This window comes from Chaetura pelagica, unplaced genomic scaffold (assembly GCF_000747805.2).
Source record: "Chaetura pelagica isolate M959 unplaced genomic scaffold, ChaPel_1.0 scaffold6, whole genome shotgun sequence".
NCBI classification, from domain to species: Eukaryota; Metazoa; Chordata; class Aves; order Apodiformes; family Apodidae; genus Chaetura; species Chaetura pelagica.
Window position 1 is genome coordinate 465,954 of NW_009953491.1, and position 23,596 is coordinate 489,549.

The following is a 23,596-nucleotide window of genomic DNA, read 5'->3' on the forward strand; positions in this document are numbered from 1 at the left end:
CACAGAGGCCTCCACCAACCTCTCCTTCCTGAGTCCTTCCCACCAGGTCCGGAGCTGCTCCAGCCTGGGCTTCCCACAGAGTCACGGGGGCTTCGGGAACAGCCACCTGCCCTGGCCCGGGGGCTTCCACAGCTGAGCAATCAGAGCCCACTGGCAGCAAATCCTCTGGCCACAACATCCAACTCCACTGGCCAAGTTCCCCCCTCCTGGCGCCTTCAGGGAATGTCCCACCACGTTCCTCCATGAGTGCAGGGGCACAGCTGCCATCTCGCCCTGGGCTGCAGGGAAACTTCTGCTGGGGCACCTTCTGCCCCTTCCTCCTCACCAACCACCAGCACTGCTCTGCCTCTCCAGCTCAGCTCTTCTTTAAGTGCTTCTCTACACAGGTGTTGCTTCTTTCGTATGTTAATGGCAGAGGTGCATCTATTGTCCCTCTAATGGCTCCTTGGCTGGGTTTGGAGCAGGGGCAGCTTCTCAGCTTCTTACGGGAGCCAGCCCTGGGGCCCTTCCCCGACTATTAGAAATCCCACCAAACCAAACCGGCACAGCTCAGTTTCCTCAGTTAATACTATTTGATAGGAATAACTCAATTTCTTTAAACCCCTTTAAAATTGTATTGATGTTATCACATAAACAGCACGTTCATTTCAAGTATTGTATTTGGTCACTAGATTCACCAGTGTTCAAAAATTCTCCCACGAACCAGGAAAGACCCTTGGGTGTTTGAACACAGTCAGCTCAGCAGGGTAACCATAATGGATAAAAAGCTGTACTGCAGCTCATTTCATGTTCCAAGCACAAAAAAAGCTGCAAATTTTATTACAGGTTGGAAAGACATGATGGGCCATGAACAAAGGAGCTCACTCACAGACTGCAAAAAGCAGAGAAGTGCTGTAACTGATGAAAGCTGATTATATTATAAAAAGCTGTAACTCATATTCAAGTATAGGGCTAACTTCTTCCACTATAAATAGGAAGTACACACATGCCTGCCTTTCCAAGCTCAGTTCCATCAACAGTCATAAGCAATTTCTGCTTTAATAAATATTTATTTATATCTGTATTTATTTTGTTCAAGAGCTATGAAGTACATCTATTTTAAATTGCTGTGATCTGAAATAGCAAATTTTTCATGACTGATCCTAAGAGTTTCTAAGGAAGTTCCCAAGGAAGTTCCCTATCTATTTAATTCTGATTATTCTTGAAAGCATAAAACATACACTTAGAAGCTGGCAGAGTCTAACTTAGAAAATACATAGGATGACACAAATTCAAGGGAGGAAAAAAAATGTTGCAGGGAAGAAATCACTAAAGTTAACTGTCAAACCAAAGTAGTAAAAGACTAAGTGGTCTTGCATATGCTGTGATGCAGTACAAATTAAAAAACAACCCCACACAACAGAAATTTAAAAGATTGGCTCCTGGAAAACTTAACAGTTGAAATCTCAAGTGAATTCTACAGCATCACTTTGGCACTAAAAAGCATATAACATCAGAGCTTACTATCAGGAGAACCACAGCATAAGTGACAAGGAGTAAAAATTAGGTCTATGCAGCGATTATAAAATGGCATAACTGAATGCTGGACATAAAATTACTAAGTTTATTTACATCTGCTGTAGTAAATCACAATTAAATACCTAAAAGACTGCCTCCATGCTTCCCCTCTCCCCTCCCACACTTCCTACATGGTCAGATCTGTTGACAGAACGATTTTTGCCAGTTTGGTGACTGACTAGATTTATCTCAAAACCTGCCTCTAGCATACAAATATTGAAAGAAAGATCATCTCCTAGAAGTTCTGCTCTTAAGTATTGTTAAAACAGAAATAAACAGTTCAGAGGGTCATAATATTTAGGTGGTGGTATTATAAGATTCTCTACTATTCTCAGAGCCATTTGACTCAATTTAAAGTCAGTTCAGGTTCATGTTTTGTGAAGACTAAGCTACCAAGAGAGAATACCTGTTTTATCCTTCTAACTCTAACAATAAAATCTATTTAATATTAAATCCCTTTATGGTTTAACAACCCATTAATTGTGTGTTCCTGCTTTTAAATATTAACCCATTAATAACATTTGCTGGTCCACACATTCAAACATTAAAGCCAATGGTAAACACAATTATCATGTCCTCTGTTCTAAATATTTTCTTTTCTTAAGGTGACTGAAAGAGTGGTGAGCAGTTGCCTTCCTATTCAGAATGTGCTTTCTGGAACCAAATCAGTTTCTGAAGTAAAATGTCACTTTCCCTGAGGCAACTTCCAAACCTCATTTAGACAGCAGTGTTCAGTCGTAAATCAAAATTCCCAAAAACACACAAGAGGGAATAAAAATTTTGTTTTGAATGTTAAGAAGCCATATGCTTTTGAGCAATGAAGTAATTAATAAATTAATGATAATGCTTTCATTTTGAGGAAATGCAGAACATTAAAATGCTTTCAACACATAGCAGTGATGCTTTCCAGAAATAAAACTGAAAGTTATAATATCCAGCTACTACATACAATAGGTTTTTAATAGCTACAGCTCAAGTGAGAACAACTGTATGTTCCCTCTCTAGATTTTAATAAGGTTTCCTTTTCCAAAGTGAGTTTATAGGAATGAATGCCTTATTTTTGTTGTTTCAGAGGAGCAAGGAGGGGAGGCAAAGAAATACAGAGCAGAAAGAGAAGCCATCTTTCCTTTAAATGTGCTGCTACTCGTGACACGAAGAAGCTGTACATATTTGGTTATACATATATTTTCTGAGCATGAACACTTGGAAGCAGCAAGTTTAAAACAGACCTGTATCTACCACAGTAGAACAAATACTAGTGCATGCCATAGACTTAGGAATCCATGAAAGAAATCAGTTCATTAATTGAAATGGCAAAACAAAAGCTAAGTTTCATATACCTCTATTTTTTTCTTCAGTGTCTGTTTCTAAAATAGTGAGAACATATAATAAACACATCCAAATGTAACCCAGAGATGTTTCTCTAATGCTGCTTAGCTTTACCTAACCCTAGATTCCTTATTCATATCACAGTAACTTCTGCCTTTGTTTGTGGGGGGAAAAAGTGAACTCCCACTTTACAGCTACAGTAGAAAATATGATTGCACATAGTTCCAATTACCATAGTCATCCTCAAATAGGCAATGCCTACCAATACTTGGACAAAATAACCAGGAAGATGTTGCACTGCTCTGTTCTCAGATCAACAAGGTGGAAATAAAGAAAAAGCAGAAGAGAAAAAAGAAAAAAAAGCTATTGCAAATCATTCCAACTCACTGCTTTTATTAGGAGACTTGTTTTTCATATTCACTGAAAAAAAAACCAAAACAGCCACAAACTTAAGGAAAATTCATACCACTCCAGCAGTCTGCTTTGCTAAAGTCTGCTGAGAATTGCAATGGCTGCTTATATTACACAGAAGGGCACCAGCAGTTGCTACTCCCAGGAATACAAACACCAAAGAACTTGAATGAAAGGAGATATTTTCCAAATTAAGCAGGGAATAGACAGACACATGAGTAGAAATAGACAGTAAATTTGAGACAGCTTAATATGCAATAGTTCCTATCACATCAACATTCCTCAAAAAATTAAGTAACAGATTGTCTGAAGACAATGCCACATACTCCAGGACAGGGGAGAGCACACAGAGCAGATTAATAAAGGCAACTGGGAAAGCTGTGGAGCTGCATCTAGAAGCACAGGGCCAGACAATATCCAGATGGGACACAAAAGGTAAGCTGAACTGGTGTTTAAAGCAGTAAAGAGATTAACATGTAGAGAACATTGATGAGGATAAGGTTTACTCTACTGGATAGAAATACCAGTGCTGGCTATTCTGTTTGTGTGAGATTTTGCTTATTTGATTCAGAGAATCATAGAATACTTAGGGTTGGAAGGGATATTAAAGATCATCTAGATCCAACCCCCTTGTCATGGGCAGGGAGATGAACGAAGCATAGTAGAGAAGCAGGCAGTGTTGATGCCACTCACTGTTCAGATAGCAAGCTATGATTTCCACTGCATTCAGCTCAACCCCTTTCAAAAGCATTAAGTTAAAGGATTGCCTTGGCTGATTTAATTGGAGAAAATTAATTATTTTTAAATGTGTATTGATTGCGCTGGGATAAAAGCATTAATGATCAACTGAAAATGTGGAGCAAAGCGACAAAGACAACTTACTAATCTACTTACTTTCACTTTTACATTTCTGGTTGTATTATGGCTGGGGTTGGTTTTCAGTTTTCCTCACAGGAATGACCCACAATAGAAACCTAGAGGAAGCTGTTTCCAGTTCCTTGTCAGAACAGCAAGCTTTATTACCAAAAAAGTGTCACCTATGATTTTCTAATACTTTTCTTTTTAACAGTGCTAACATGCAGCTACCCAAGAGTGAGCTGAAGTCATTGCATTATCATAATTTAGTCATACAGCATGGTGGACAAGCATATTCACTACACGACCAGTTATGTTGTAGTCCAGCTGCTTGGATGCTTCCCTCTGACCTCCTTGCCTTTGACAGGAGAAAGGAAAGGGTATTTCATGAGTACATACAACTCTATGAGCCAGATACTTTTTTCCATACATATGCATAACATGCCCTTAGAGCCTCTACCTGTTAGAACAAAATTTACTTCCAAGGACTTTTGTCCTCCATCTTACTGAGCCAAACAGACCAGAATATCTCAAAGACTAGGAAAACTGGGAAACAAAGGGCCTGAAACCAAACCCAAGAGGGGTTTCTCATTCTCAACCTCCTATCTTTTAAGATACAGGTTCTATACATGTGTATTTCAGATAGCTAACCCTTTTCAGGTTTCTGTGTAGAGACAGAAGTAAACATTGACATATTTAACATTTTCTTTCTTGGCCTTTCTTCCTGAAAAAAATGCCTTTTTTCTTATGAAAGGTATTTCTCTTAAAACACACACAAAAAAAACAGGCTTCTAAACTCAGACAAATGTGTTGTTAATATGAATAGTAATAAGGGGTAAGGTTTGGCAAAGGTTGGAAAAAAAGATTTTCCTGGTTAGTAGGGGAAGAGGAGCATTCAGAGAAAATGACAGAGTAAGCTGAACAGGAGATACAGTGCCACATGAAAGCAGCAGGGGTGTGACGACAGGAAAAATACAGTAAGTGACATGAGTAGGAAAAAGAATATTTGCCCCAAAATAAAGCACCTACCTACCTTACCCTAAGGACTTCACCACCCTTGAGGTTGTCCTTCAAATAATGATAGTAGTATCTACTCAAACACCTAGCAAAAAATCATTCTTAGCATATAATTTAATGTATTTATGTTGCCAACTCAGCTTTATGTTCAACAAGATAACCTTCCTCTCTTGTTTCTCTTTCTTTGCAGCTTAAGAGTATGTAGTCTTGTACTAAACATTTCAATAACTGAGCAAGTCTGCAGGCACAGCTTTCTGCAGTCATTCCAATTCTGCCACAGTAGTTAACATCTGCCATTAACATTTGGTGACTGAAAGAGCACAGAGTAAATTGCTGATACATATTGTCAGCAGTGAGCAACTTTTCCTGCATAAATTAGGCCCAAATGCTGCCAACAACTAGTCCAGGAGGAATGTGAAATAAACATCTTTGAGCAAGCATCTAACAAAACAAGTTCTATTCAAATGATGCCAAGAAACAATTTCTCAATATTCTACAGCAAAGTATTGTGACTCATTTCAATTTTGAAAAGTACCTTTCTCTTAAATGAAGCGTCATTCTGTCTCTTTTGCTTATCTGACACAATCCTTGTGCCCAGGTATTTTTAATGTTTTCAGAGTTTGAGATGCTATCTACAGCTTGTAAATATGCTCAGAGATCAGTTCTCCATGAATAAATTCAAGTCACCAACACGCATTTGACTTTTTAAGGCTAGTAATACTTGACTGTTGGTTCAGTTATTCTGAAGAACAAAACATACAGTAAGAGCCGTCAAGAAAAATAAGACAAAAATAGCTTTGAAAGTGATCTTTCTCCATTGCTGTGCTGTTGGTTTTTTTAAAGGATAAGAAGAACTTGACCTTAGAATGAAACAATTAATAGCCAGTGAAATGTAATTTGGCAGCTTGTTAGCTCTGCAGGGAGAGGTCTTAACACATACAAACGCTTAGAATTACACATAGGGAATGTATTATGGAATATAAATATATAGAGTTTCTTTCCATTATGGGATTTAGAACTGTCATTATAGTAAAAATGTTTATTTTAAAAAGGAAGTACAGTTTTAGCGTGGCTATTAAAGAAAATAAACCAGTTTGAAAATGTTTTTATTTTTCATGACTGTTAATTGTCAAAGCATACAAATTGCAATGACAGTAACATTAGAAAGGTCTTCCGAATTGTTGTCAATGTTTTGACTAACAAGAACACAAACCCCAATTACTGTAATTACAGTGAAACACGCCACAATTATTTGCTGGTCTAATACAGTTCTTTTCATCACTATTTCCCATTGGCTAGCAGTTAAGAATGAATTCAAGACACATAACATTGTTACCAATAAGCCTATTCTGTACTGATTAGAAAAATGCCATAAATAAACATGTCTTAATACTAGAGGAAATAATTGCCATACTTGTCCTAAAACTCAAAAGCAAGTTGAGCAAGATCATCTGAAACTACTGACTGCTCTAAAGCAAAATTGTTCCTACCTAAAGATCCAGCTTTATAATCTTGTATGTTCAGGACAGAGAAAAGAACTGTTTTATGGGAGTGTTCCCTTCCTATTTCAAATACATTTGTTCTGAATATTTACTTGCTAAATAGTGAATGTGAATATATTTAGGGTAGCACAGTAACAAAAGTTGAAACTGCAACTATTTTAAAAAGGATTCAAAATAGCCATTGTTACCTGCACCCAATACTACAAAAATACTGAATGAGACATCTACAGATCATAACATTTGAACTGTAACATCTTACAAGCACAAAACTCCCTCATAAGTCACCTTCCTAGAAAGGCTGCAAACCACCTGAGCACATTTTATTTAAAATTAAATTCATGGGCTCTTCAGCCATCTACTTGAGAGCTCAAACAATATGTGCATTTGCTATTAACACTACATTTCACTTTCTCATATTGCTTATTCAGAATTTCCATTAGGAATCACAGAATCACAGGAAATGTATATTATTTTTTCATTTCCTCTTAAATTTAGTTTTATCACATCAAACTTGCTCAGCTTTTGCTGCTACAAATAAAACCACTTTAATCCAGCCTTTTTAAGACTCCGACTATTAGCTTAAGATGACTCAGCATATTTAGTATTCCATACTCCTAACAGCAACCATAAATTGTACATGACAAGGGAACAATGATGTTTATAACAGAGATACAACTCTAAGCTGACACACGCCCTCAGTCAGGGTAACATACTGTTACTAGTAACACATAGGATGAGGAACAAATAGATACAAAACCCAGTCTCAACAATGGTAGAAAGAAGTGTCTGAGGGTCCCTTGCAGAGGGTTTTTTTGGCAAAAGGGTCAACAGCTCTTCCCAGCACCCAATGGATTTGGAACCAGCCAAGCACATGGTGAGCTGATGACAGAGCAGGAGCTGCTCTCCAAAACCTCCAAGCACAGAAGCAGCCAAGAAGGGAGCAGGAAGAAAGGGGGCTTCAAGTCCTCCTGTTTTTTTTCCAGAGTACAGAGGGAATACTGACTCCTTAAGATCTTGAACACCTTTCTAGTTCCTCATCATGATACCATAAAATTAGCCTGGCCCACCTCAAACCATAAGAGGTCTGAGGTGGTATCTAAGAATTCTCTATGGCTTTTCTTATTCAGTAAATTCATTGACAGGGAGTTGAGAACACATCAAAACTTCTTTACACTGATTTTAGAACAGATCTGAAGGTGCACTTGCAAAATGAATGGAAAATTCATGAAGTGAGTCATTCTGATAATATTAAACAATCTCAAATGCTATTAACATTTCTACAGAGAAAAAATGTCAACACTCATGAAGCAACATACCAAAATCCTAGAAAGGTAGGACAAAATTATTTTTATTCCAATAATTTTAGAGTAAAGTATCACCAACTCTGGAAATAACAAAGGCATAGCCCAAGAGGAAAATTATTTCTTTCACTAGGATACTGTGAAGACTCTTACTACAATTCTAATACAGTAGGACCCAAGATTTTCACTGCCATTTGAACTCTTAGCATCATAAAGACTACTGACTGTTGTATAACAAGGATTGCAGAAATTTGCTTTCAGACCAGAAGTAATAAACACCTTGTTCTGCATTTTCCACACCCCCACTGCATCTTCCTTTTCATTAATATTCTTGCATAGTTACTTCCTCATTCTGAACATTGACTCTTCCACTGGAGAACCACCCCCAAAGCCATGCCTAACAAATTGGCTTTCAAGCTCTAAAGCTTTAGTGTTCTCTTATACAGATTTTGGTATGGTCCTTTTTTCATCTGAAAACAGATTTTAATTAGGTTGAATTCACAAGTGAAGGGAGTATCTTGTTGCTTGGTTCAAAGTACTGACTGTTTCCAGCTTTGCAAAGGTCATTTTAACAATGATGACACAGAGGCACCTCCTTAAAAAGGACATGCTTCTTTCATGCCCGATCTAACCAGGACTCATCTGATATTACAAAAGGTTCACAAGACCTTAGCTCTCCCGTCCTACTCCAAGGTCCTTACAGATTGGCAGTCAGCACTACATACTCAATTACTTGCAGTTCAACAAGTTGAATGCAAGCTGGGAACACTAGAAGATCCATTCAGTACTTGGGAAGGGTGATACAGAGATGAAGGAGGTAGAACACAACAGCAGATGTCTCCTTAAGCCTTGTTCTTAATTAAATGCTTTAAAATAGTAAAACTTGTTCAAAGTAACCTGTTTCTAGAAATTGCTACTGATACAGACTTTATGGACCCCAATCTAAAATGCTTTGGTCTCCACTTCTGAGAGGTTCAATATGTTTTCCTTTCCACTCCATCCAGTCCATGCTTGAGTTCAGCATATACTATAATTATTTATGTAGCAAACAGTATTTTACTCCTTTAAGGAGACTTCAGCAGTCTATAAATGTAAATGGAGAATCTTCTGCAGGCAAAGTAATTCCCTGTAAATACCATCACTATCTTACACAAGTAGATCTCTAGCAGCTGGCACTGGTGACATTCATGTGACATATAAATAGGCCTACTGCTTTATGAATGCAATTTTACCTTATTAGAAACAGTGCAACTGCAGAACTTCCATAGATACCATTCCTCCAGCAAGAAAAGGAAACCTATTTAACACTGCTTTTTTTTTATGCTAAGGAAAGCTTGTGTGTACTTTTTCATATAATTTCTGTTCATCAGACTCTCTAAATTCATTTCACTCATTTGCTGAGCCCCCCATGTACACCAAAATCTAGTGCAGGCTCCCTCTCTCTTTTGTGAGGTTACAGAAACAGCAGCCAATCTGAGCCCTTCAAATAAACAGCAAGAGAAACTCATAGACTTCTATCTAGGGCTGCAGGCAAACACTTGCTTCATGATGGCTCACTCAGCACAAACTAATCTAGGATAGATTCAGGTCAACTTGACCTGAAATGGATCTTAATTGAGTTAGTACAACCAGGTCTAGAATATCCCATTGCCATGGTCTGATTCACCCCATTAAAAACAAAATGAAAAAGCCAATAGCAACAAATACTGGCATTATGCTGCTTCAGATTTTTTTGAAAGCTGGAATCAAGATCTGAGAACCTAGCATAATATATTTAATGGAACACAAATAGATCCAAAGGGTCAGAATACAGTTGCAGTTTACATACCCATGAGGCAGATTCAGCGCCAGATTGTGTGCAAGACAGAATTCCTGGAATTAGTTATCAGAATTTTATTACAGATGCTCTGCCCATAATTCACCTTCTTCAAACATGAAAAAATATTCTCCTTTTACAGAGGAGTTTAAGTCCATGCCAACTACACATAATTCTCTTGTTGTTGAGACCACATGCTACAGACCATAGCGAGAATGAAAAAGAGGAAACCCAGGGAGTTTTTTTTTCTTTGATGGTTTGATGATTGCCAGTGCTGGGAGATGCTTAACATAATAATACAGAATGAAAATACATAATTTTAAAACCATCAGTGTTGCTTTAAATTTCCAAGGTGGGTACTTTGCTGCTGCATTGGGTAGCACTGATGACATCAGTGTTTTTTTCATAAGAGAGGAGAGGGCCAGATAAGTGTCTCACACACATTAGCATGGAAAGAAAAGCGTAAGAACTCTCTAACAGAGGGGGAAAAGTGGAGAGCAAGTGATGTCTCAGGTTATTCATCACCCTTCCCACGGGCCTTGCCCCAGAGTAATTCCCACAGAAATTGCTGACAAGTCAGTTGGGATATTCACTAAATTTCTCTGCAGGAGAACACTAAGGAGGAAGAGCTTTTACCAAAGACACTGAAAACTGTAAATGAATAAAAGAAGTTAATTTCAATAAAAATGTTATCCTGCAAGTGAACACGATTTATAAAGAACATATACTCCAAGTTTTGCCAACTTCCCTTGTAAAGAGGGAGTATACTTCCCACACAAAACATTACTTAAATACATCAGGTTTTTGTTTTGTTTTGTTTTAAAACGTATGTCACTGGAAAGCTTTTTTAGTTTTAATTAAACCAAAAGTCATCTGAAAAGCAGATATCAATTATAAATAAAGACCAACAATGTAACTTTGCAAGAAAGACTCAGAATTTTAAGCAAAACCACTCACAGATCATAGGCATAAGCTTTTTACATCTTCAAATTTTGCTCATGATTCAACTTTGCATTCTATTAAAAAAATAACAAGGTCAATTTTTTTCATCAGTTGTAGTCAAGCAATTGCTAGAGTTCAGAATTTGACCCAGTTTTAATCAATACAAATAAGCAATCTTACTCACCTAGAAATATATTAACTCTGATCAATAGATTTTGTACAACAGCTGCACCAAATCAATGAACACCACAACCTATATAGAACATAGCAAATGTTTGCTCATTAGGAAATTACTGTTGCTTTTTTCTTTCTAAAAAGATAAATATATTGCAAAAGACTATTTAGCCAAGTATTCTAATGCAAAAGGTAGACCAGTTTTATGTACACAGCAGATTACTGAGCACTCCAAATTGAAGGGGAATTAGTTCCAGATGTTTTCCACTGATTAAGTTTAGACTAAGCAAGGTTAAATAAATGACAAGCAGCTGCTTTTTTTTTTCCTTTCAATAGTCACAAAAAACACTTTTAGGAGTTCTGACTGGCAGACACATGGTGCAGTACCTATTTTCCTAAGTTTTCATGACTAACAGTCTTCAGAGCAACTAATAATTTTCACCTCCAGTCTGTCAGATCTTATGGAGGTCAGAGTTACCAGGAAGAAGCTCAACAGGAATAAAATCTCTTTTCAATGCCACAATTAAGCATATCCCTAAGACAGTCACTTTCATTCCATATAATATGTTCTAGAGGAGTAAGTAGAAATAAAATATGAAAATGTTAAAGTGACACTAGATCAGATCATAGCTCAGTGCAATACTGGCATCACCCCAGTGACTCATCACTCCATTTCAAACAGGACAAAGTGCATTGATTGCAGGTTCTCAGACAAAGCACTCATGAGAAGAGCAGAAGGAAAATCATAGCCAGCAACAGACATAGGAGATAAATTCAGAAGTATTCAAGTGTGAACATAACAGCAAATAAAATTACTTTAAATGTGGGGATTGACTTGGTATGCCCCTCTTTGAAGGTTTCTTGAATCCTTACTTGCAAAAAGCAAAGATCATCGACTGGAATGTGTCTGCCTTTATAATGTGCACAGGTTGAAAGAGCTTCATTTACTAGGCTTCTCTCCTGATACTTATACTCAGATATACAGTGGGTTTTACACCTAATAGGATTAAAGTGATGGAGAGGTATAAAAGTCCTTTGTGCACATATCTTTAAGTTAACAGGCCAAACTTTTTTATCACAGCACTCATTCCTGGCAGTCCACAGAAGCATTTCCAAAGCACAGAAGTAAATGCAAATATTCCCATGGTTTTGCGGTTGGAAAAATCTGGAAAGTACATAATGCATCCCTGTATATCAACATTGTTTTCTAAGCATCTTCTACAAGACTGCAAACTCCATGCTATGTAAAGAGACATATCAAACCAACTAAAGTTGTCTAGAATGTGGCTGACATTCAGGGTATCTAAACAAGGAGCAAAATCAAAATAAAGAGAGTTATCCTCTCCATCCTTTAAGTAATGGTCAGTGTCTTATACATATTTTTATATACAAAAAATTCAAAAAGCTAAAGTTTATTTTACTTCTAATTCTGGAATTTTTTTCAGGTTTCCCAGCTGATGTACAATGTAAAATACAATGTTCTTCAGACCATATTAAGTCACATATCCAAGATGAAAAGTATATTTACTGGCACCTGCTCCTCCATTCAAGTAGAACTAGTCAAAAAAGCCATATTTTTTCTTTTTCTTACATGATGCCCAGATCTCCCGCAATGTTTTTATGTTCTCATCAGAAATAGCACATTTTTGTGCCTAAAAAGTAGCTTTACATTCCATATTAAGTCACATCTTATTTTCCCCACAGAACATTCACCACATTTTCTGCAAAAATGAGCTTCTCTTCTTGCAGAAGCTGACATTCCCGATTACCACTCCTCCTTACTTTTACTAACAATAAATGAGTACACCTGTGTTTAATACTGTATTTACTAACAGCATTCTTCACTTCTGTAATGCTGTGTCAGTCTAAAAATACTTCATAAACAATTAAGACTCAGTATCTCCATGACAGAGACAAGATAGATTCATTTAACAGGTTACCCAACTGAACTGCCGTGAGTTAATTGCCTGCCCGAGGTCACATAGCAAATCAGTAACAGAGCCAGGAATAGCCTTCACTTCCATACAGTCACTAGCAAACTGCAGTGGAAAACCTCACAACCTGCAGTACTGAAATTGTTCTGTATGTCACCACATGATTAAGTGCTGGTTGGGTTTTTTATCCCCTTTTCCTTTTCTCATCCACTGTATTGCATGGAGGTGTACCTTGCATGTTGAAATTACTATTGCCTGGTCTTTGGCATGTTAGACCACATATTCTGCACTGGAGCCAGACTGTTGCTGCCTCACTGAAACATTTAACAAAAAGATGAGATTCTAAAGGGGCAGTGATCAGAAGAATCCCAATTATGTAGCACATATTTGTGCTTTTAAAGGTAAGTGAATAACAGGTTTTTCCAATGGATTCCTTTAGGCACAGGTGTCAGAAAAACCCCACAAGGTATTGTGAGAAGATTCTGCTGGTTGGTCAAAATAACCAAAGAAAAACTGATTTCCTCTCTTTATGGTCAACGGTTTAACTCTGCCTTGGCACCCCTGGCAGGGTCTTGTTTTTATTTCTTTCCTTTTCTTGCCCAGAGATTTACAAAGCAAGACTATCACAACATATATTCTGGATCCAAGAACACAGAATTATCAGGACCACATCAGTATCATGAAATAACTTACCAAAGCCTATACAATTTATTAGTTCAATTTAATCTCACTTTTTAAAATTGCTTTTGTTTTATTATTGGACATGTTGACTCAAACATAATTTACTTGCTTCACTAATTTTATACATTTTTTTTTACAGTTATTTGAAATACTAATTTTTGCTAACAAAACAACCCATTCTGAGTTGTCCTCCTTTGCAACTCCATTATTTTTTCTCCCCACTTTGCGCTCATAGTGCCTTTTTTCCAGTTCTAGTAGTCAACTTTACCAGACATATCACTTCCACTAGTTCACCAGGGATAGGACTTCTGTTCTTTTTTTAACTATGTAGCACAAACATGTCATTCACCATGTGCTTATCCTAAGCCAACATCATGATAAAGTCTCCCTACCAGGCAGAAACATTTTATTTTGCTACTAAAAATGCTAAATTCTTACATCACAACTGAAGTTGGTTAGAATATTTTCAGCTAAATTAAGTTTCATCTAAAATATACTGTCTTTGATGAAGCAAAAATGTTTTTTGGAGAAAAAAAAAAGTCTAAACTCAGATTTTCTGATATTACTAATGACCAAAAGTCTGAGGGGAGCTGCCAATACCTTAACTATGCACTCCCATAGCCTCTGGGACTATCTGGTACAAAGTCCTGCTTAATTCTAGTGTGACTGAAGACAAGTGATCTAAACTCTGATCCTGAATCAAGCTGAATAAATGCAGAAGAAGAATTTTTAAACCTCCAAAGCTACCAGATTTCATGAGGAGCAAGTTCAGCAGAAGCAGCTGTTCTCTCTCTCTCAGCCTCCACCTCCCCTTACACCACCCTCCATCTTCAGTTCTGCCATCCACTTTGGTCATGCAAGTTAAACCAAAGAATTCACTGAAAGTTCTCGCTCAGAAGTCTGGGCTGAAACAGCAAAGACTGAAAAATGTGTAGTATATGCACACAGGTATGTTTCCATAATTCTTACTCGCAGGCGTACGTACCATTAATATCTACAAAGTCCTGAACTGACCAACAAAAATTGAACAACCCTAGGCTGAATATAAATTCTCACTGCAAAACTACCAGCATCTGCTAAATTCACCTTCATATGAGTATGATTTTTGCAGAAGCATGGTATCTGGATACTTTCTCTTGTTAACTTGGAGCATATCCTCATGATTTTCAGACTTACTGATGGTTATGAAGACCCTCAAAAGCTTTGGTGTTTGCTTTATTGTGTTAATGTTAGCCACATGTTTTTTCTCACCTTTCACTCAGCTTATCAGCACTGGAATCTGTTAATCCACTTCATTTGAAATGTTTGCTTCTTTGTATGTATTGCAGATTATAATCCATCTACACCACTGAGGGAAAGCAGCCCTTTTTTCCTCAATATAAATGTAACCAGTTTCCAGGAACAACCAACCCATTACTAGACAGGTTAATTCTGGATGTCAGCATCCAAACTAGTGTTACAGACAGAATAAATCAACACTAACACTCTTATAACATTTGACATAAAAGAGGCTTACAAAGGTATTCTGTGAGTAAAAAATTACAGGTCTCTCCCCCATCCTTGTGCAGTTTTGCTTTAAATATGGGTGAGGGAGGAATAGGAGAATATGTCAGCATGCAAGAAACTCAAAAAATTAAACAGAAAAACCTAGTGATAAATAGGGAATTTTGGTTTTACCCCAGCAGAGATTTATCACTGTGAGAGTCTTGTGACTCTGACAAATTTTACAATAATGAGTTGTGTATACAACCTACAATAACTGACAGAATAATGTATTCCATCTGCTGGAGATGCCCCAGGAGGCTGACCTTCAAGGTCCAAAACCTTTCATAATTTTATAATTTTTTTCCTCCCTAATAAAAAGCATTATGAAACAGCTATTCAGTTCATTTTGCAAAGCATTTGTCTTCAAATAACAGCTTTTCACTGCAATGTAACTCAAGTGAATGTAAAAGATTTCAGTTACACTCAAGTATTATTGTTTTCTGGGTTTTTTTTCCTATTTGGTCTTTATAACCTGCCACTCACTCTTGTTATTATCATTCTGATACTGAAGTGCCTTCTTCACATCTTACAGGAACATTGAAGATGCCAGATAGTTCATACACGTCTTGTCATCCTGATATCAGACCCTGCTGCAGGGAGTGTGTAACAATGGTTGACTGAAGTACAAGATCAGTTTAAAGGCTATAGAGAAGTATTATGGCTATAATCTCAGGTGAGGAAGAAATCACTGAGTGTTTGAAATTGCTACAGGAAAAAATTAAACCATATAGCCTGGCAGAGAAGTCCTCAGGAGATGAAACATATCCATGAAAAAATATACTGCACCAGAGTATCTTCAGCATCACAGTTTTTTTCAGAATTGTTTTTCCTTAATCCATGATTGTTTTAGAAAGAAATGTTCAAAAATCAGCTAAAGAGCTTTCTCTTTTTAGAAGTTTGACTTCAAACAACATAACTGTTCTCTTGTAGAAGACTTGGCCTTTGTATTCTTGCAAGTTCTTAGGGTTACAAAGCACTCTGCGTTAGTTACACCCTAAACCCCATACATGTTGCAGAACTAAGAAACCATTTCCTTTATAGTTTATCAAGCGTTTGTTTCAAGATTCCATCATTTATGGTACTTAAAGATTTAGTTTCTACAGTATGCACTATGAAATACATTTTATTTTTGTTACACGTACACAAGCATCTCAGAAACCTTAATGTTGATCATAGCTATAAGCCCTATAAGGCTCTCTTTTCTCAAACCTTCTTCATATACAAGAGGAAAGCATTGTTGCCTAGCTTTGAAAGATCCACCTCCCTAGCAGGTCCTGAGCAAGCCATGAGGATGCTAGGTGGATATGGATACATGAACAGGATATCTTAAGAAAAACCCTATTTTCAGGAAAAAAAGGTGCGTTCACACAGTGCAGTTCCTGAATTAAGGTAAATATCTCCTTTATCAAGGAAACTGACTTAATTTCTGTCCAGAGCAAGGAATTTTCTCAGTAGTACTGTTATTTTGCCAGGCATTTGTTTCAGGCCTCCTTGCAGTCACGCTTGTATCTGACTAGAGTGGCAGACTAGAAGAGCTGCCTTAAAACAACAGCTCTGTTCCTCCTAGGTCAGGCCTATAAACAGGATTTAATTCAACCACAAAGTTTGCCATCTTCTGCAAAACATCCAGCCCCCACAAGCAATGGATGAAATATTCCACTACAGCTACACTGTAATAGGAGCTGGCATGGTCCTTTTCAATTGCCTTTTTCATTATTATTTTTTCTGCCTTTTTTACTTCCAGCTTTTTAAGAGAGGAAAAAAATACCTTCATTTAAAGGCTTCAAGCCTAGTACTTCCACTTCCCAAGAATAGAAGCCTATTAATTCTGTCAAGGAGAAATTCACTGAGAGAAATCAGGTTTACACTTCTGAGAGGTGTCAAGAATGTTCAGTCAATTGAGCAATCGAGTTAGCCAACTACATTCCTGGAAGCTTTGCAACAGAAGGAATAAATCAGAAAATTAAATGAAGTGTGACTTACCCCTGACATTGGCTAAGGCAAATCGTGAAAGAAAATGAAAAATAGATAAAACTTAATTGTTAAGGGAATAACATGTATGGCTGCGTCTCAGAACAAGAATAAGTTAGACCAGCTATAATACAACACAAACATTTTCAGAATAAGGAGAAAAAAATATTTTCCTCTGTATGCAGGCTGTCAGGCAGAAAGAGATACAAGCTTTTCTTTTTAATCTCTGTCCTCTGATGCACAGAGCTTTACTCAGACTAACAATGAAAGTTTAAGGAATGTAGCATAAGTGAATAAACATTCACTGGCAGAGTCATAAATACAGACAACATAGCCCTCAACATTTTAACTGTCTTCAGCACTGTTAGAAGTTACACAATACTTCGCTTCTTCTGCCCATCACTGACCAATACCACATTATCAAAATACACTCAGCAAAATCTGATATTACAGGGTCAGCAAGGGAAGCTACACAGCTCTAAAACAACAGAATACAACATTCATTCTCAGTGTAAGAGATGTAATTATACACCACTGTCTCGTTTCCCAGAACCCTATGAAAACACTGGAAAGGCCAAACAACAATACAGGTACCCCTGTTGCTGAAGAGCATCCTGAACTCAAAGTGACAGATACAAGATTTAGACAAGATTACAAATGTAAGGTAAAACAGGAGGCATAATGAAAAGCTCCAGCAGTGGAAGAAAAACTTTCTCCCACAATGGTCATTCATGGCTATGAGTTACTTGAAGGCCTTTCCTAGATACCTGTGGAAGCCAGATGCTCCTGTCTGGTATGGATGTCTCTCATCATGCCACAGCTCTCAGCTCCCTGCTATTCCACATCTGACCAACTGCTTCTAGCATGGTGGACACAGGCTGCATTGACAATGCAATCTAGCAACTTGGTGAAGTCAGAGCAACCCAGGGAAACTCCTACCTTTGACCACATTCTATACAGAAGACACTACATATTCCCTCTGGAGCAAAATTACTTAAAGTATTTATTAAAGAAACCATGTCAAGACTACAGCCATATGCTCTCCAGGTTGAAATAGTGTGTCAGCTTCAGTGTCATGGAAGAGTAGCAATTTTATAAAGAGATGATGTCCAGGTTTATCAAAGACAAATGAAAACCTAAGTCAAAGAATCACATAATATACCTTTGACTAGGGCCAGCATCCTTGGATACCTCAGTTAACTTGGCAAAGCTTTGCATGCCTCTAGATATGCAACATAACCCCCCAAGCTATGATAAAACAATCATTCCTTGAAAAAAATATTTTGCAGATCCAGAACTAGCACAAGTTTCCCCAGCCCCATCAAAGGAAATTAACACAAAGGTGGAAAAATCTGCTTTTCAGAAAACCCTGACCTTACAGTAAACAATATTATTCATACCAACATTTCCACTATAAACTTAATTTTTAAAAAATAGTTTTACAGTGAAAGCAGTATCTTAGCTCAGCAATGAAATTCAGATGGTTTCCAGGTTGAAATACAGCAGCCACTTACAGGAACACACAATATTTTAAATGAAGCAAGAAAAAACCCCACTTACCAAAATTTCTTGGTTAACATATGCATAATTTAGCTGTTCCTATCAATTTATTTGCATAATGTTTAAGAGGGTGCTGTAAAAAAGTAAAGATATTTTTCCTATTTGACTTCCCTTCTCTTCAGGCTCTATGTAAGGTAAAGGGGGAGTAGATCTGAGGAAGGTTTCCATCCAGCTCTGAGATAATTTAAAAAAGTAGAATGAACACCAAATAGAACATCTTAAATGCATTAACTTCGGTAAAAAAGGAAAGCTCTTTTGATGTTCAAACCATATGAATGCAAAGACTTCTTTTAATGTGCCCCCACGTTGTTGTTTTTTAATGTAGTAATTCTTGGTTTGAGGCATTTTGCTGTACTGACTAGTTTTAGATTCTTTTTCATAGATTTTTCCCTTCATCAGTTCAATTCACTTTAACACATCTTCAAAAAATGCCAACTTGAACAGCAGTGAAAGTAAATTACCTCCTGGTTCATCAATGTAGAATGACACATCTTTTTTGATTTCCTGTTCATCAATGTGGTCACAGGTGATCTGTGGAACAGACAAGGCATTCACTCCTGGGTTTATTACAGGTGCAGAACTGCTACCACAGCCTAGTTTTCCTTTTCTTTTGGATCTTCTAGCCTGTGGCAGTAGAAGAGGGAAGATAGCAGAAGATACTATCAATATCAAAAAGTACACATGTGAACTGCACTATACAGTAAACTCATCCAAGGTTGTTGTTTGCTTTGGATTTTCTGTAGGTTGTGGGTTTGGTTTTGTTTGATTGGTTTTGGGTTTTTTTGCTGGGTTTATTTGGGGGGAGAAGGTGGTTATTTGGTTTTCTTAAAGAATGCAATTGAAATTCAATGAAAGTGTTGCATCCTTGGTTAACGCTTTCAAAGTGGCTGATTCTTGGGAGAAGGTGCCTAGCACATTCTGAAAATCAGGTCTCATGGAAAACTTGAGCTGGGTCCAAAACTCAGGGTGCCCAAAACACTAATCACTTGAGTATACAAGAGCTGGCTGTAACTTCTTTCTAAAGTTCTAATTAAACATAACCATAGACTTTGAATTATGAGCTAGACACTGTGCAACCTTTTCAACTGAAGAAAATCAGGGCTTTTTTTGTAAAAGGTGAAATTTAGGCACATTAAGAGAAGAGAAACCCTTCCTCCTGCCCCTAAAGTTGAAGTTCTCCTGATTTTAGAAGCTTAAGAAGCAACTTAACTAACACCTTACAGTTAGTACATAAGAACAAAAAAGATGGGTTGATTTCAACTGAATCCAAGGAAGGCTGGTCTCCATTTGCCTTTGTGACAAGAAGTGACCAACATAACAGCCACCCAAATACTGACTACATGGCCTGTTTTCTACCTCCTGGATGCTGCCACCACTTTGCTATATAAATACTGCTTCTCACAATGTACAATTTATTTCCAGTCTCCATGACTATCTACCTTCTGTCCCATCCAGTTCTACTACTCACACACCTCAAAACAGAGGTAAAAGGCATATTTTCTCTTGTCTGATGCTCCAGTAGTTATCTGGCAAGAAACTGAAATCTAAGGTCTACTGCACTGAATTCTGAGAAGTACTGTAGCTTCTGATGTTACCACTAAGCAGTTAGCAGAGATAAATATCATTCAAGAGATTGACTATTCACAGATAAAAGCTGCAGGCTCAATATATTCACATATTGGACAACACTACTTGGTCTAAGTAAATTCTATTATTTTTTTTTAATCCATTTCTGTTCAGCATTGCAGCATTTAAGGAAAAGCACATTCAAAATAATCAAACAGGGCAAAAAAATGGTAGAAACAGGAGTTTATTGTAGGCAGTGGATGCACTACCATGCATCAAAATGCTTCCAAAGGCTAAGATTATGGGCTCTCATAGCAAGAAATGAAACTAGAAGTTCTCTGAAGAACAAAATGCTACAACATGCACAATTTGATCAACATACATTGCAGTCTTTAAAATAGGAGGCTAGGTTGAGAAAGAAATAATTACTCTCCTGTGACAAGGTAGAGGAACCACTGGTAAGAGATGAAAGAACCACTCACTAAGCTCCTGAATTAGACTTAGCAGTTCACAGGGACGTTCAACTTTAATAACATATTAGGGAAATCCTTCTCATTAAAGAAAATAGAGGGCAAAACACTAAGGACACTAAAACCCATCTATTCTTTCCAGTTCTGCTACCACAGATGGGCTGTTTTTCAGCAACCTTACGTCAGCCTTATCCCTCTAGTTCTCTCTAGTTATGAAAAGGCTGGTCCCAAGGCAAAGTTACACTTCACTCAACACTAAATTGATCACACTGCTGCAATACCTGAACATATACATGCATATATATTGTGCTGATACAGGTCTCTACATGTGCTGTGAGGAAGCTGTACTGCAGTTCTCTGCTGGGCAACAGGCATCAGTAGTATTACACTGCCTAAAACCAGGCCTCTAATATCACCTGAGAAACTCCAGGTGTCTGAGCTGCTGCATAACTGGGGATTACCAGAAGGGGTACAGAAGGCTGAGCAAGGTCACCAGTGAAACTACATATCTATGTTTAAGTAATACCAGATGTGCAGACAAACACTATTCCACTTTCCTGCAGCTGCAGCCCAGGAATTTGCCCAAATTTCTGCACACAGCACCAGACAGAAGTACCATGGAGAGAAGTGCTTGAGCAAGACAAGCATAGATACAGTCAACTAGAATTTAAGTGTGAACATGAGTTCTATAAAGTAGCTCTCTCCTTTCTTCCTGTATGAACTACTATACAAAATAAATGCAAAACGTGAAAGCATCAGACTTACACTACACCCTTTCAGAAGGTGGAGGAAACTTCCAAAGGGGATAAAACAATGAAGAAGCACCTGTCAAGCCACCAGGGCAAATTTTAATTTTTCTGTCTCTTGGGAGTATTTTAATTAAACTAATCATGCCGTAGCATAAGGAAAACAATTATGTCCCTTTACAAATGGCTTTCAGCTCTCCAAATGATTTGGAGATTTCATAAGTGTCTTAACAAAGTATCCCAATCAAATTAAATCCAAGAACAGAATATTCTGCCAACTCTACATTACCTGTTTCTTCAGACCAGGGCTAGATGGCGCTGGTGGTTTTTTTGGATTTTGCACCGGTGATGTAACATAGATCTTCCATGTTGCTGTAGAACCACAGGATTTCTCTGCTGCATAGCACCGCCATAGAGTCTGTAATAAAACCCCAAACCAATAATGTCAGTGAACTGGTTGTGCCTGTTGTCCTGCAGGACATACTAATCAGATTTTGCTGCAAACCAAACAGGCAGCAAAATCTGCAATCAGTGTAAATGTGTTGCAGTGTTCCAACTGCCATCACTTTGCTATACCACACAACACCATACCTAATAAAAGACATTCTTCCCTGTATATAACTACAGAGAGTGTAATTCCTGCCAGGAAACATACAGTCAGCATACAGTGATCTTAAGTACACTCCTTGTAGTGTTGTCCACAAACCCCAAAAAAACCCAAAACCTCACACAAACAAAAAACCCAACAAAACCCACCCACATAAAAAAGAATTACCCACAAATATAAAAGTGTTGCTTCCTTTTTTTTTTTCCTGTGTACCACATTGTAGTATTTGTGCACCATACTGCTGCACTCTTTATATTACTATATAGAATGTTATGTTGGGACATATTTCTAAACTGAGGTGTGCTTATATATATACACATTCATCACCTTAGGATTTGTGATTCTCAGTACTTTTAACTGCTAGGTCACACTCCTTCTCCAATACTCAGCTAAGCTTTTTATTGTTAGGGGCCTTACCTGGATTAGAGATGCTGCAGCTGGGATTTGTCTGTTGAAGTGCTTCTGACGTTGTTTCTGCTGTACTTTCAAGGCAAAGCCAGACCCCAAAATACCCTAAACATAGGCAAAATCACCAGTCAGAGTCTAATATGGCTTCACATACCTAAACCAAATACTTAGCATGAGAGAAAAAAACGTTTTATAAAATACTTTCCTATAAAAAATTCTGAATTTTCAAACATCCACATTGACAGAAATCTGCTTAGTCTAACAAATAAATCTGAGATGGAGCAGATTGATGTGGGCATCATGTAACTTCAATAAACAGCATGTTCATATTGCCACGATCTACAGGTAATGTTAGAGGCATTCACAGAGGCCAGTCACATTCCAAAGGCAACCCTGCACAGTGGTGGGAAAAGCAAATGCCAATATCACATGACGAATCTACATCTGTTCTGTGTACTTGTTTTTAATTCCTTGCCACAAAAAAAACACACCAATTAAAGCCAGAACCCAGTTCTATTTTACAAACTGCACGAATAAGCCAAATATACCATTTATAATTTCAGCATTTCTGTTAAAACTCAGTTACTGCAGAAATACTTTATCTTTTCCAACTGTTACAATGATATTTCTATTTCTCTCCATTTAGTTATTTGAGAATTCAAAAAGCCCAAAGATGGATAATAGAAACATGGAGGAAAGCAGATGCAGTTTTGTAGAGCTCTGGTTCATGGCAGTGATCGTCTCCTCACAGGACCCCAAGTTGTTATTCAATAATCACAAAAGAGGAGAAAAGAAGGAAGTTTCCTCTCTGGCACTGACATGCTCATAAAAAAACCTCACAGAATAGCTTCAGGTTTTTGAGTAGTTGTTGTGGTTTGGGCCTAACACAAAAACAAAGCTCATGGGTTGAGACAAAGGACAAGGAGAGTTCTTCACTGATTAAGGTTCCAGGCAAAACAGACTCAACTTGGGTTCTCCCCAGAGAACCTGCACCCATTGATCAGAGAATAAAGACCATAACTTCAAATCTGCTGTCCATTCATGGAGATAATTTTGGAAATCTCAAGAAAAATCTGCATTTTCCTTAATTGAAAATAGATCAGGTATTTGAAAAACAAAGCTAACTCAAAGTCATCATAAATTATAACTGAATGAGAATTTTTTTCTGGTTACTATTGAACTCTCAGAGCTATTAAGTATTTTT

General features: G+C 37.5%; 1 protein-coding gene across 1 annotated transcript in view; it reads right to left on the reverse strand.

Annotated features, from left to right (window-relative positions):
- Positions 1-23,596, reverse strand: part of LOC104389984 (potassium voltage-gated channel subfamily KQT member 1-like) — a 485,421-nt gene that overhangs the window by 403,618 nt on the left and 58,207 nt on the right. The window contains 3 exon segments of the mRNA XM_009999050.1: positions 19,057-19,219; positions 21,667-21,795; positions 22,402-22,497. Of these exon segments, the coding sequence (XP_009997352.1) occupies positions 19,057-19,219; positions 21,667-21,795; positions 22,402-22,497 (388 nt within the window).